Here is a 12,500-nt window from a genome sequence, read left to right on the forward strand (position 1 = left end):
CACATTTTTTTATTAGTAAGAGACAACTTTATTAATAGAAGGGAGGTTTCCCTTCCCTACCCTTTGTTGGAATGAATGCTCATTTCCCTGTGATGATGCATTTCCAGAAATAGGAAATATCTCCAAACTTTCTATATATGAAGTTACAATAAACTAGGCATATATATAGGTTGTGTGTATCTATATTCGTTTGTTCAATAATAAGCATTTTCTTGTTGCATAAATCATTTTAGATGCAGTAAGAAAGAATTTTTATATTAATGAAACTTGATATGGTATAATATGTTTCGAATTTATCATGTGTAAAGTAGGTTTTTTATTTTGTATTCAGTGTTCGGTTAGTTGCATCTAGTTACTGTGAAATTATATATACAATAAACATTATTAGAGTATACAGTATAAAAAGATGCCTGTAAGGAGCAAAAACATTATTTGAAAGATCAATAAATACAGGTGTCTGTAAAGGTCTGTTTATGAAAGTAGTGGCCCTTATCATAAAGTTCTTTTATGAATTATGTTTATGCTATTAGAAATCTTTTTAAATATGTATTTTTTAAAACATATGCAGTTATCTTAAGGAATCACAATTAGAAGTTTGCTAATTGATTTGAAGCAAGTCATTGAAATATAGCATCTAACTGTAAATGTTTAAATGTGCTATTTATGTGGATATTTGTGTAGTCTCTTATTTTTCATATGTATAGCATTCCCAATTGTCTTATGGTTCTGTATTTTATTTATTTATTTATTTGTAAATTTATTTTTTACTGAGCATAGTTTTAAACAAGCAGTTTATTTTGTTAATGCTTTGGTATTAATCTGATCATCTTCTGTAAATTTAACTTCACTGTACTATATTGTTAGAACCTTTTATTGAGGGCAGTAACTTTTTCCCTGCTTTGTAGCAGAATAAATTACACCACTGAGTATGAGTTGAGAAATATGTGTGGCAAACATTGGAGTCATTGGACAGTATTGCCTATTCATACCTTTTTCAATAAGTGACTAAGTGTTCAAACATCCAGTTTGCATGATGTCTTATTTCACAGAACATTGATGATGGTAGTGCATGACTGTTCATGAAAACAAACTTAAAAAGTGCACTATTTCTCTTACAAATTTAACCACAATGGCTGCATATACCTGTCAAATTGAACCTTATAGTTAGTGTGAGTTTCATAAGAGACAGTATCTTAACAACTCATACATGAGAATAATGGATAGAAAATTATAAAGCAAGAGCATAATAAAAACATTGCCATTTTCTAGACCTATACATTAAACAAACTAGATTTGATTTCATTCTTTCTCATGCTTGTATATATATATCATTTATGTTTGCATTCATCACTTTTTAGATGTCAATTAAGGACTTTCAGATTTTTTGGAGTGAACATAGGACTGTCAAATTATTTAGCCTATTTTGTTACTTGGAAAATATCTTTAATTATGTGTCATGTATTTTTTTGAGAATGTTTCCTTTTAGTCAGTAAGCTGTGAGTCCACATCCAGGAAAACAAGGATGGCTAAATGGGAATAAATATCATGATATCAACATAAATCTATTGCAGATAACTTGTTAAAGCTTTAAAAAAATTGGTATATAATAATCACAAAGTTGATATCTTCAAGTTTCAGTGATGATAAATTTGGTTTTCATATATTGTTGCTTACAAGCTGTTACATGAAGTGAAGTTATGCTTGATTAATGTTTTAATATTTAACCTCTGCTTAGTTCTTATCATATTATTATATCTTTTATTGTTGTAATAAAAGGATTTGGTCATGTTAGATAGCTAGTACCATGGTAACTTTATGATGAATATTCAAAGCTTACTAGTAGGAAAATCATTTAGATATACCATGTTTCAATGTACAGGATTAGGTTTTGTTAATTTTTTTTATGCATATGCTGTTTGGTATTGTCTAATAGAGTATTTATTAAGTAATTTTATAACAAGAAAATTTCCATAAATTGTCCCAAATAGCCCATTTGTGGTCATTTTTAGACTTGAGAAATAGACCATTTTGGATAATAGGTAACATTCTTTGAAAATCATCAAAAGAAATAGTCTATTTCCTGGTAAATCTAAATGTTTGACTGCATCTGTTGAGCTTAGGTTAATTACTTGTAGAGTCACTTATCTCCACTGCTGGATAGGTAATCTTAAATTGGGTAATGCTGTTGGGAAAGGAATTTACCTGTTATTGGTGAACTGCTGTTGACTAGCATGATTGTTTGTGATGTTAAGTGACTTTATAAATAATCTTTGTAGCACTGTTGTAGGACAATAAAAAACCATGTAAGATATATGGCAATAAGTAAATATATACAAATATTTGTACATACTCATATGTTCTGCTCTTTCTTCTAGTGAACGCAGGACTGGCATGACTCCCCTAATGTATGGAGCACAACACGGTAACAGCAGCATAGTCACAACACTACTTAAAGGAGGTGCTTTAGTCTCTCTCACAACACATCAAGGACACACAGCTGCCAGGATTGCTCAAGATGCTGATTATCATGCTATTGCTGCAATTATCACACAATGGGGTCTACAAGGTATTTTTAAGTCTGAATTGATGAATCATAGATTAGTTGCTTTCAGTTATGGGAGATAACTATATTGATTAACTTATTATTACTAGCACATATTATTGCACTCAACTGATATGGCTAACATAGTATTGTAAAGGTTGTTGAAGAAAAATTTCTTGGATTACATTGAAAATTTCAATATGTTGTGATGCTTAACCTCTGTTGAACATCAAAGTTCAAAGCTGCTTGTGGAAAAAACTGTAACACTAACAGTTTAAATGGCCTCTTCATAAGACCCTGTGCTCAACACTTACTTAACCCCTATGATCTGGAGGACATGACCATCATGTCATTGAAAAATTTGGCTTGAGGGGTGGGTGACATGAACATGCTGTTATGGGAAAATTTGGCTGTGGGGCGGTTGATGCAAACTTGCCATCGTGTGCTCTTTGGCTGAAGGCCGGGGTGGCAGAAAAGTCTTGCCGAGAGTGCACAAACCTTTTGCATTTAGAAAAGGGCTTTGGCATTATTCCCATCAATAAACAAATGTGGAATGTAGTGTCCATGAAGCATGACTGTGGAAGAGCATTGGCTCCAAGGAGGAAGCCATTTCCATGCTCAGGATCCTATTCCTGGCTGCTGTGACTGGCCACCCAGGTTGTATTATGGAAAATTTAATGTTATTAAAAAAAAAAAAAGACAAAGAACAAAATGTTACTTACTGTTATTATTTTTCACTGAGTTATGGAATACCTAGAAAGATGATATGGAGTCTGTACAAGGAAGACAATTTGGATAAAGCAAATCAAATGACAAATATGGACATTGGAAAATGGCAAAACAGCTAAAAATGCTTATACGTAAAAAAAAAAAGAAAACTGTGTAAAGGGCAGGCATAGAGTCTTGTCACTGCAGATGAGTGTTTGCGTGTGCCTGGCCTACAAGCCCCACACCTGGTGGAGTGGCTGCCCACATAAGCCTAATACCCGCATTTTAATCCATGTGATTGCAATGAAGCAACCGAATTCAAGGGTTTAAGGACAGCATTAATATATTTTATCCTTTAAGGGTTAGTTGATATTGATAAGCATCTGAATGCTTCAGTGGCTCTATGTCAGCAAGAGTTTTCACTTTTTGATATCCTGAATGGTTGTATTTTCTCATGTTGGTATTTTTAAATATCAGTAACACAGCATGTTTGGCAGTAGTTATAAATGCAATATGTATTTAGTCAGTCTTTTTTGCTGTGATCAAGAAAAGATGGACTGGTTTTTCCTGTAATATTGCTGCAATACTAAATGCTTGCCAAATGAGCAGTCTTTGATTTGGGGATTAAGTTATATTTGGTTATGCAAAATATAATGTATATTACCCGTAACATATTTAGAGATTCTGTATTTAGTTTATCTATGCTTCTAGGTGAGAATGGACCAAGCCTGCCAGATGGTCCTGCAGCAGTTGAGGCACGTTTGTCACAACACGCTCAGCTACAACCTCGATGTAGAGGAAATGCAGTTCCTTCTGTTGACAGTGGTAAGTCATTTTTGAAAAGATGTTGTGTAAGGTATTTTATGTAAGATGATAATTGAACTACAGAATGGGAGGGATTGATCTCTATGAAATTGAATATATATATATATATATATATATATATATATATATATATTTAGAGAGAGAGAGAGAGAGAGAGAGAGAGAGAGAGAGAGAGAGAGAGTAGCCCACTTGTATAAGAGTGACCATTTTTTTTTGTCATTTCACAGACAACTGTATTTATGTGAACATGTTACTTCTGTTGGCACTTCAAATTTTGGAGACATATAAAATCAGTAATATCTTAGTACTAAAAAAGAAATTGCAGTTGCTGAGAATAAATGTGAATAGTTAATTGTGTTGATTTGAATGCCTCCTCTGAAATATGTATCATATATTTGTACAGCACGTGTCATCCCAACGGATCTTGAAACTTTGTTGAACCAGCTAAGCTTAGGTCCATACATGAGTGTCTTCAAAGAACAAGATGTAGATCTTCAGATGTTTTTGACATTAACAGATCAGGAACTGAAAGAATGTGGAATACAGTAAGTTCTTGCATTGGATACTGTAACTCTTTTATCATCTTTTATAAGCGTCTACAGGTGAAATTTTAAATTAAAATTAGGTATAAAACCTTCACACCTTTGACTGGTAATTGGAAGTGCTATGTAGTGATGATTTAATTGCATTTCCTGGAAATATTTTCTTTTAACTTGATTACAGCAAACTGGGACCTCGACGCAAGATGACTTCGGCTATTGCACGATGGCACAGCAATGCACCATTGTGGAACTCTCTGGAATGTGCTTATGCAGATAAGCTTGAAGTTGAGATGCAGGAGCTGGGTGTGAAGTTAACTGAAGCCATGGAGACTATACAGCAAACAAAAGCCCAGGTAGTTGAGATTTGGTTTTCATACCTCCCATTATCGGTTTCTTATGTTCAAGTATACTGATATGCTTTATCACATCATGACTAAGGTTACTTTATATATAGTCAGTATTTTATAAGACAGAGAATTGTCAAATATAAAATTGGTAGTATTTATATTTATTTTGAGATTATTTATCAGTCTTAACTTGTAATTTATCACATTTGATTTTAATGAAAGAGGTTTTTTAATATCTGGATAAGGAAAGCAGTTATATTTCTTGAAAATGGTGCATGTAGAATACAGTATACCTTTTTTAGAATCCAAGTGCACTATTTGTAAAATGTAATTAAGAGAAGGAACTGGAAAAAATATTTGTGTAAGATTTTTTTATTTTAATTTTTTTCAGGTTTATCAAGAACACAATTTACGAGTTGTGACGGAGGGATGGATAGTTGAAGCTCGTGGAAGGCTACATGATTGCCACCAAAGATGCCAGATGCTGCTTGAACAAATGTCAGTCATGCGGCACTGTACCTCGGTCCTATCGGCCCAGTTCTCTCTCATTCAGCCGACTCTCATATCTCCTTTGGTCGAGAGCATCAGCGTTGCTACAGCACATATTGATGCTCTTTTGAAGCTGACAGATCCAAGTGTTGCAAGAGGTCCCAGCAACCCCTCCTCTCCTCGCAGAAATGGGCATCAGGGCAGCTACCCAAACACCCCTCGCTGATGTTGCAATATTTTATATTGTCAGGCTAGTCAGAAATAGTTGAATTTGTATTGTCAGAACTTAATATCAAGGAATATCTGTCTCTGTCTGTCTCTGTCTGTCTCTGTCTCTCTCTCTGTCTCTCTCTCTCTCTCTCTCTCTCTCTCTCTCTCTCTCTCTCTCTCTCTCTCTCTCTCTCTCTCTCTCTCTCTCTCTCTCTCTCTCTCTCTCTCTCTCTCTCTCTCTCTCTCTCTCTCTCCGTAATACTTATCTTGGTGTAAAGAGTTATGATACACAAAATATAGGAAGACATCCATTCAAGTTTTTTCAAAGTTTTATTCTATATTTTTGTTTTTAGAGTGATTCACCTATTTTAAAGTACAGGATATTGAAGATTAGAAAAGAAAGTCAAGAGAATTATTGTGAAGTTTGGCATCAGACGTGGTGACAAGACAGTTCCTTGAGAAGTTAAATGAACCTGAAATTTCACACTGCCAAAATGATATGTACCTGTTAATAGTGTAATATTGTTGGTGTATCAGTAGTGATTAAATATTGTGATTAGATATTCTCTTACTATTTTAGATAACTGATTTTTAAAGAAATACATACGGGACCAAAGTGTTAAAACAATTTTGTAATTCCAAATAAGTGAACAGGGCAACAGTTTCTTTATCTTGTGATATTATATACTTCAGTAGAGATGTTGAATTTCCACACTCAGAACTGTATGGTTGATATTTAAAAGCATAATATATTATATATTATATGTGTGTGTGTGTGTGTGTGTGTGTGTGTGTGTGTGTGTGTGTGTGTGTGTGTGTGTGTGTGTGTGTGTGTGTGTGTGTGTGTGTGTGTGTGTGTGTGTGTGTGTGTGTGTTTGTTTGTTTGTTTGTTTTAAGTATCAATTTAATATGTATATGAATATGCATGCACATATATATATATATATATATATATATATATATACATATATATATATATATATATATATATATATATAAACACATATATATATATATATATATATATATATATATATATATATATATATATATATATACACACATATACACATATACATATACATATACATATACATATACATATACATATACATAGAAACATACACATACACATACTCATACACATATAAGTATATATATCACATATAATCATGTTTCACAGTGCCCATATTTATATTTGCTGTGGAAATTGGTATTATTTCCAATTATGACAGTTAGACTGCTAGTAATCTAAAGGATATTAAAAACTTTAGTTCATTATATCATATGCCTGAAATGAAATAATATTTATTGTAAAAACTGCCAGGGCATATACAAAACTGAAGTGCAATTATCGGTGCAATATTATCTGTTTCAGTATCAACAAAATAGTATATTTAAATCTCAGTATGGTGCTAACTGGCATGTTCTTGTCATTTTCTCTGTATACTGGTATCCCAGCTTAAGAAATAGTGTTGAGAATTTTGCATCAGGTTTATGTTCTTTAAAGATCTGTTGCCAATAGGAATATCTGTAATAAATATTGTCTGATGACTATCAGGATGTTACTATTGGCTTTAGATTATTCTCAGGTGTAGTGAGGAATATATAGAAGAATTTGTATTTTTGAAACCTATAAAGAGACACTGTTAGAGTTAATGAGATATTTTACCATGACTGTGACTTCCAAGTGCCTTCTGAGTGATCTTGTTCTTTAAGAATATATAAATACAATTATTGTAACATTTTGATTTGAATGAATAGCTGCTCTTTTCTTAAACTGAGTTTTCTTTAACTGTGATTCAGCCTAAAATGTGAATAAAAATTCAGATTGAAATGCAGTGTCAACATTTTACCATTTGCACTGTTCTATCAGTGAAGCCCCCCCCCCCCCCATTCCTTGCTCATTGTTGTCATGGGGCAGGGGGGGGGGGGCTTAGAAGATGAAGACTGAGACCGTATGCTGGGATCTCCCCTGCCTTGGGCCTCGGCTCTTGACTCAACTAATTTTGCATGGTCTTTTTCCCTCCCCATTTTCGTTCCCATCTTCTCTAACTCCTTCTACAATCCATTTCTTAAGGTGTGAGAGCCATATTGAAAGGATGAAAAGCTGACTGTGTGCCAATCATGAATGGCCTAGGGGAGCCATGGGCATGGTATTCCCCTGTTTAGTTGTCTAGCTTTGCCCTTTAAGGAGACCTTGAGGGGTGGACTGTTTCTTTCCCCAACATACTCAAGGTTTACCATGGCAAGTAATGAAGACTTTATACCCGTATTAGGGGCAATGAAGTTTGTCTCTTTTTTACAAATTATTCTGGTTTCCAGACCCCAGGCTCTCTTTTGACCATAATCTCTGAACACTGCAACTACTACTACCTCCTCAATGCCTACTATTACATCATCCACCCAGGTCAACACCTGTCTCATCACAGTTACATCCGAAACCCAATCTAAAGCATTATCAACCCTGACAGACTTCACTAGCAAGCCCATTCCTGCTGAACTTCATTCCACTCTCAAAATTTGCACTGGAACTATCACCATCTCCCTAGCAAACTGCCCTGTTGACGACAAAAATTAGCCAGATTGTGAAGAAAACTTACTCACCTGCCTCATGGACTATGATGCAGTATCAGCATAATACTAGATCATTCCCCCTAGAGGCTGTTGTAAGTCCCACACCAATATTGCAGAGATTACTTTCTGTAGACTGACCTTTCCTTTAATGTTTACATTGGCAGAGAATCCCTCCTTGTCTGACCACATCAACCTCCCCCTGTCAATGTCAGAATTTTTGGTGTCTAGGCCATCCTGCCAAACACTACCAGATGCCCTGTATGTGCCCAACCTGATCATAATTGATCAATCTGCTTTACACAGTCACACACATGTGCCAATTGTGGTTGCTTCCTTAATGTATTTTTTAGGGGCTGCCTTACCAACAAGTCTGAGTCTGAAGTGGCAACTTTCAGATGCGTACTTGGGTTTACTCTGTGCAAAGCCAGACAAGAAACATGTTCACTAGGTTTCTCTCTCACTCCCTACTCCAATAATCCCTCTACTTCTTCCCTTTCCTCCCAAGATGTTTCTACATCATCCCCAGCATCTCTTCCTCATCCCATTCCATCTCCCTGTCAAATTCTTTTGCCATTCTAAATCCAGACACCCCAATCTCCTCTACTATTCCTGACACTCAATTCACTATTTACCCAATACCTAACCCTCTTCCTGCTCACCTAGTTCATTGCACAAGACAAGCTAAACACTCCATCTTATCTTCTGCCTTATCCTCTCCATCAACCTCTCCCTCCACCCCTCAGACATCTGTCCCCCCCCCCCAAGAAAAGCTTTGTTTCTCAGACCTCCCCAACATTCAAAACTATCTAATCATAAATCCAAGATAACCTGCCATCTATCATCCTCCTACTCATATTCTCCCGACACCTCTCCCCCCCCCTGCTTAAAGCCACATCATCCCCCTTTCCTAACCTACACTCCCTCTTGCTTTCCCCAGAGATGACCCTTTGTCACAGCAACCCCATTCCTTAGATTCTCTCCCTCCTGATATTCTCACTGAATCTGTGATCTGATTGCCCATATACCTCTTTCTCTTTTGCTAATCCCTACTTTACCCTATGGACATCTTTGCAAAATCCCCCACATTTTCCACTGTCAACTTTGATCAAATTGCCCATGGTAATCTCTACCTTCCTGAACTGCTATATGACTTCTGATGTGTAGTACATATAATCACCCCCTCTTTATTCTTTTCTCTATTATACCTTTCTGTAGTGATATACGACCTTTGATGTATAGGACATATATTTTGCTTTGTAACCTTTAACCATTGTCATCTCTCCCTCTACTTTGCCATTACTATGCATAATGATGTCTCCTTTTTCTTTGTCATGTGTATGATTAACTGCATTTGTTTTTGTTGAGCTGCAGAAACTCTCAAAGATATTCAAAACTATATAATCATGACCCAAGATAAACATGCTTACACTCATCCATCCTCCAATCTTTCTACTCCCATTCATTCTACACTCAAAATAACTGCCGACATCCACCATCCACATACTCATGTTCCCCCTACACCCCTTCTTCACACTCCCTCCCAACACATCCCATCCTCCCCCTGCTTCAGCTGCATCATCCCCTCCTCCTTCCCTATTATCCTTCCCGCTTCCCCCTGGATGTGACCCTTTGTCACAGCAACCCCCTTCCCTGGATTCTCTCCCTCCAGACATTCTCCCAGAAACTAATCTAATTACCCTTAACCCCTCTCTCTTTTGTTAATTCCTACCTTACCCTACGGATATCCTTGCAATATTCCACACATCTTCTTTTGAAAACTTTGATATAATTATCCCTATCTTCCTGAGCTGTTATACGACTTCTGACATCAACTAACTCTTTACCCATTTCATTATTACACCTTTCTTTAGTGCTATATGACCTATATGATTTCTAACACATATATTTTGCCTTGTAACCATCCAAATCCCAGGCTTAAATATTATCAACACTGACTGATTTCATCGGGAAACCCTTCCTGCCCAGCCACATCCCACCCTCAATACTTATACCGGAAATGTCTCGCATCTCCTTGACAAATTGCCCTGCCTACGACAAGGATTGGTCAGATTGTGCAGAAGATTTACTCCCGTGCCTCGTGGACTATGACAGTACAATGCTGCATCATTCCTCCTAGAGACAGCTGTAAGTCCAATATAACTTTCCTTAGACAGGGCAATCCCTACAAGTTTATATTGGCAGAGAATCAATTCCTGTCCGACTCTATCCTAATCCACCCGGTCAGTGTCAGAATTGTTGGCGTTTAGGCCACCCTCCCAAACATTGCCGCTCCACAACCCAATGTCCTCTATGTGACCAACCTGGCCATAATCGATCAAACTGCTCTGCAGTCACGTATATGTGCCATTTGTGGTACTCACATAATGTATTTTATAGGGGCTGCTTTACCTACAAGTTTGAGTTTGAGCGTTGCGAGGCCAGACAGGAAGCAAGCCGACCAAATTTTTCTCTTACCCTCTACTCCAGTGCTGACCTACACACCACCCCTCCCCAGTCCTCTTAAGATGTTTCTACATCTTCCCTATATCTATGCCTCCTCCATCTTACGTTTCCACTTCAGCCCCCTTTCTCTTCCAATCAAATTCTTTTGTAATTTTAAGTTCAGACACTCCAGTCTTTACCATTGCCCCAGCACCTACCCCTCTCCCTCCTCGCTTTACCCAAGCAGACAATATAATCGTTCCACTCCAACTTCTCCTACCACACCCTCTCCTCCACCTACCTCTTGTTATATTCCTCAGACGTCCATATCCTTTGTGTCTCAGACCTTCCCAACCAAATCCACTTCAGAAACTCTCGAAGACATTCAATACTATCTAATCATGACTCAGGATAACATGTCTACACCTCATCTATCTTCCAATCTCTGCTCTCATTCCCTCACAGCCTCCTCCTATTCAAGTTCCCCCTACACCCCTTCCTCCCACTCCCTCTCATCGCCCCCTGCTTCAGCTGCATCCCCCCCCCCTTCATTCCCTATTATCACATGAACTTTCCCTGGATACACATGTGACTTTATCACAACAATCCCTTTCCCTGGATTCTCTCCCTCATGACATTTCTCCTGAAACTGAGATCTAATTGCCCTCATATACCCATTCTTTTGTTAATTCTTCCCCTATCTTCCCCTATGAACATCTTTGCAGAATCCCACATCTCTTCCTTTTACAACTTTGATCTAATCACCCTTGTTAATTCCTACCTTAGCCCATTTACTCACCTTCTCTACCCCCACCCCTATTGGTCCCTTTCAATGCCATACTATTCTAAACTGCTATATGACTTTTACGTGTAGCATATTTAATAATCAACTAACCCCCTCTTTACCCTTTTCACTTCTACACCTTACCATAGTGCTAATATGACCTTTGATGTTTATTTTGCTTTGTAACCATTAACCCTTTATTACAGACTGGAATCTTCTCGTGTTTCCAGATTTTGTATAGTTTCAGTTGTCATGGCAATTGTTCTCTTGATTTCATCTCATGTATTGAAATCTGCTGATAGTTTCTAGACTTTCTCCATCAACTGGGATGTTACTGGAAAGCTGATAGTTTCTAGTCTATCTCCACCAACTGGGATGTTACTGGACGTTCTTGCTGTTCCTTCTTGCTTATGTATATAGATCACCATATGTTTGATCTTTTCTGCGATGATTTTTATTCAGTTGAACTATCTCACTGTGTGGTGCAGCGGTAGCGTCCTCGCCCAGTAATATTGCTGACCTGCGTTTGATTACCGCGCCGCCAGTGGATGGTAACCCCGGGCACTCCTTGCACACAGGGGGTAGTTTCAAAGCACAATAAATCACAATTTAACTGAAGTCACTAGAGCCTGACACAGCAAACCCTTGATTATTATTATTATTATTATTATTATTTATTATTATTATTATTATTATTATTATTATTATTATTATTATTATTATTATTATTATTATTATTATTATTATTATTATTATTATTATTATTATTATTATTATTATTATTATTATTATTATTATTATTATTATTATTATTATTATTATTATCATTATTATTATCTACAGTATATGCCAAAAATGGACTGGCATTATACAACTAGTGCAATCTTGAGAGTTCACCAGCACTTTAAGTTGCTGGTGAACGCAAGCTGGTAAGTCAACACACAAGAATTAATATTTTGAAATTGTGTTTTCTCATCCCTGTATGAGAAAGGATAAATTAATTTTTTGGCCGTAAAAATGCAAGGGGTTCTTGT

The 12,500-nt window shown here is 36.4% G+C and overlaps 1 protein-coding gene across 2 annotated transcripts in view; it reads left to right on the forward strand.

Moving 5' to 3' along the window:
• Positions 1-6,254, forward strand: part of LOC119574583 (ankyrin repeat and SAM domain-containing protein 3-like) — a 13,515-nt gene extending 7,261 nt beyond the window's left edge. For both annotated transcript variants that reach the window (XM_037921878.1, XM_037921877.1), the window contains exons 5-9: positions 2,376-2,566; positions 3,962-4,075; positions 4,479-4,620; positions 4,799-4,970; positions 5,356-6,254. In XM_037921878.1, the coding sequence (XP_037777806.1) occupies positions 2,376-2,566; positions 3,962-4,075; positions 4,479-4,620; positions 4,799-4,970; positions 5,356-5,679 (943 nt within the window). In that variant the 3' untranslated portion in view covers positions 5,680-6,254. The remainder of the gene's footprint in view (positions 1-2,375; positions 2,567-3,961; positions 4,076-4,478; positions 4,621-4,798; positions 4,971-5,355) is intronic.
• Positions 6,255-12,500: the final 6,246 nt, after the last annotated feature.

Source organism: Penaeus monodon, chromosome 6, assembly GCF_015228065.2.
Source record: "Penaeus monodon isolate SGIC_2016 chromosome 6, NSTDA_Pmon_1, whole genome shotgun sequence".
NCBI classification, from domain to species: Eukaryota; Metazoa; Arthropoda; class Malacostraca; order Decapoda; family Penaeidae; genus Penaeus; species Penaeus monodon.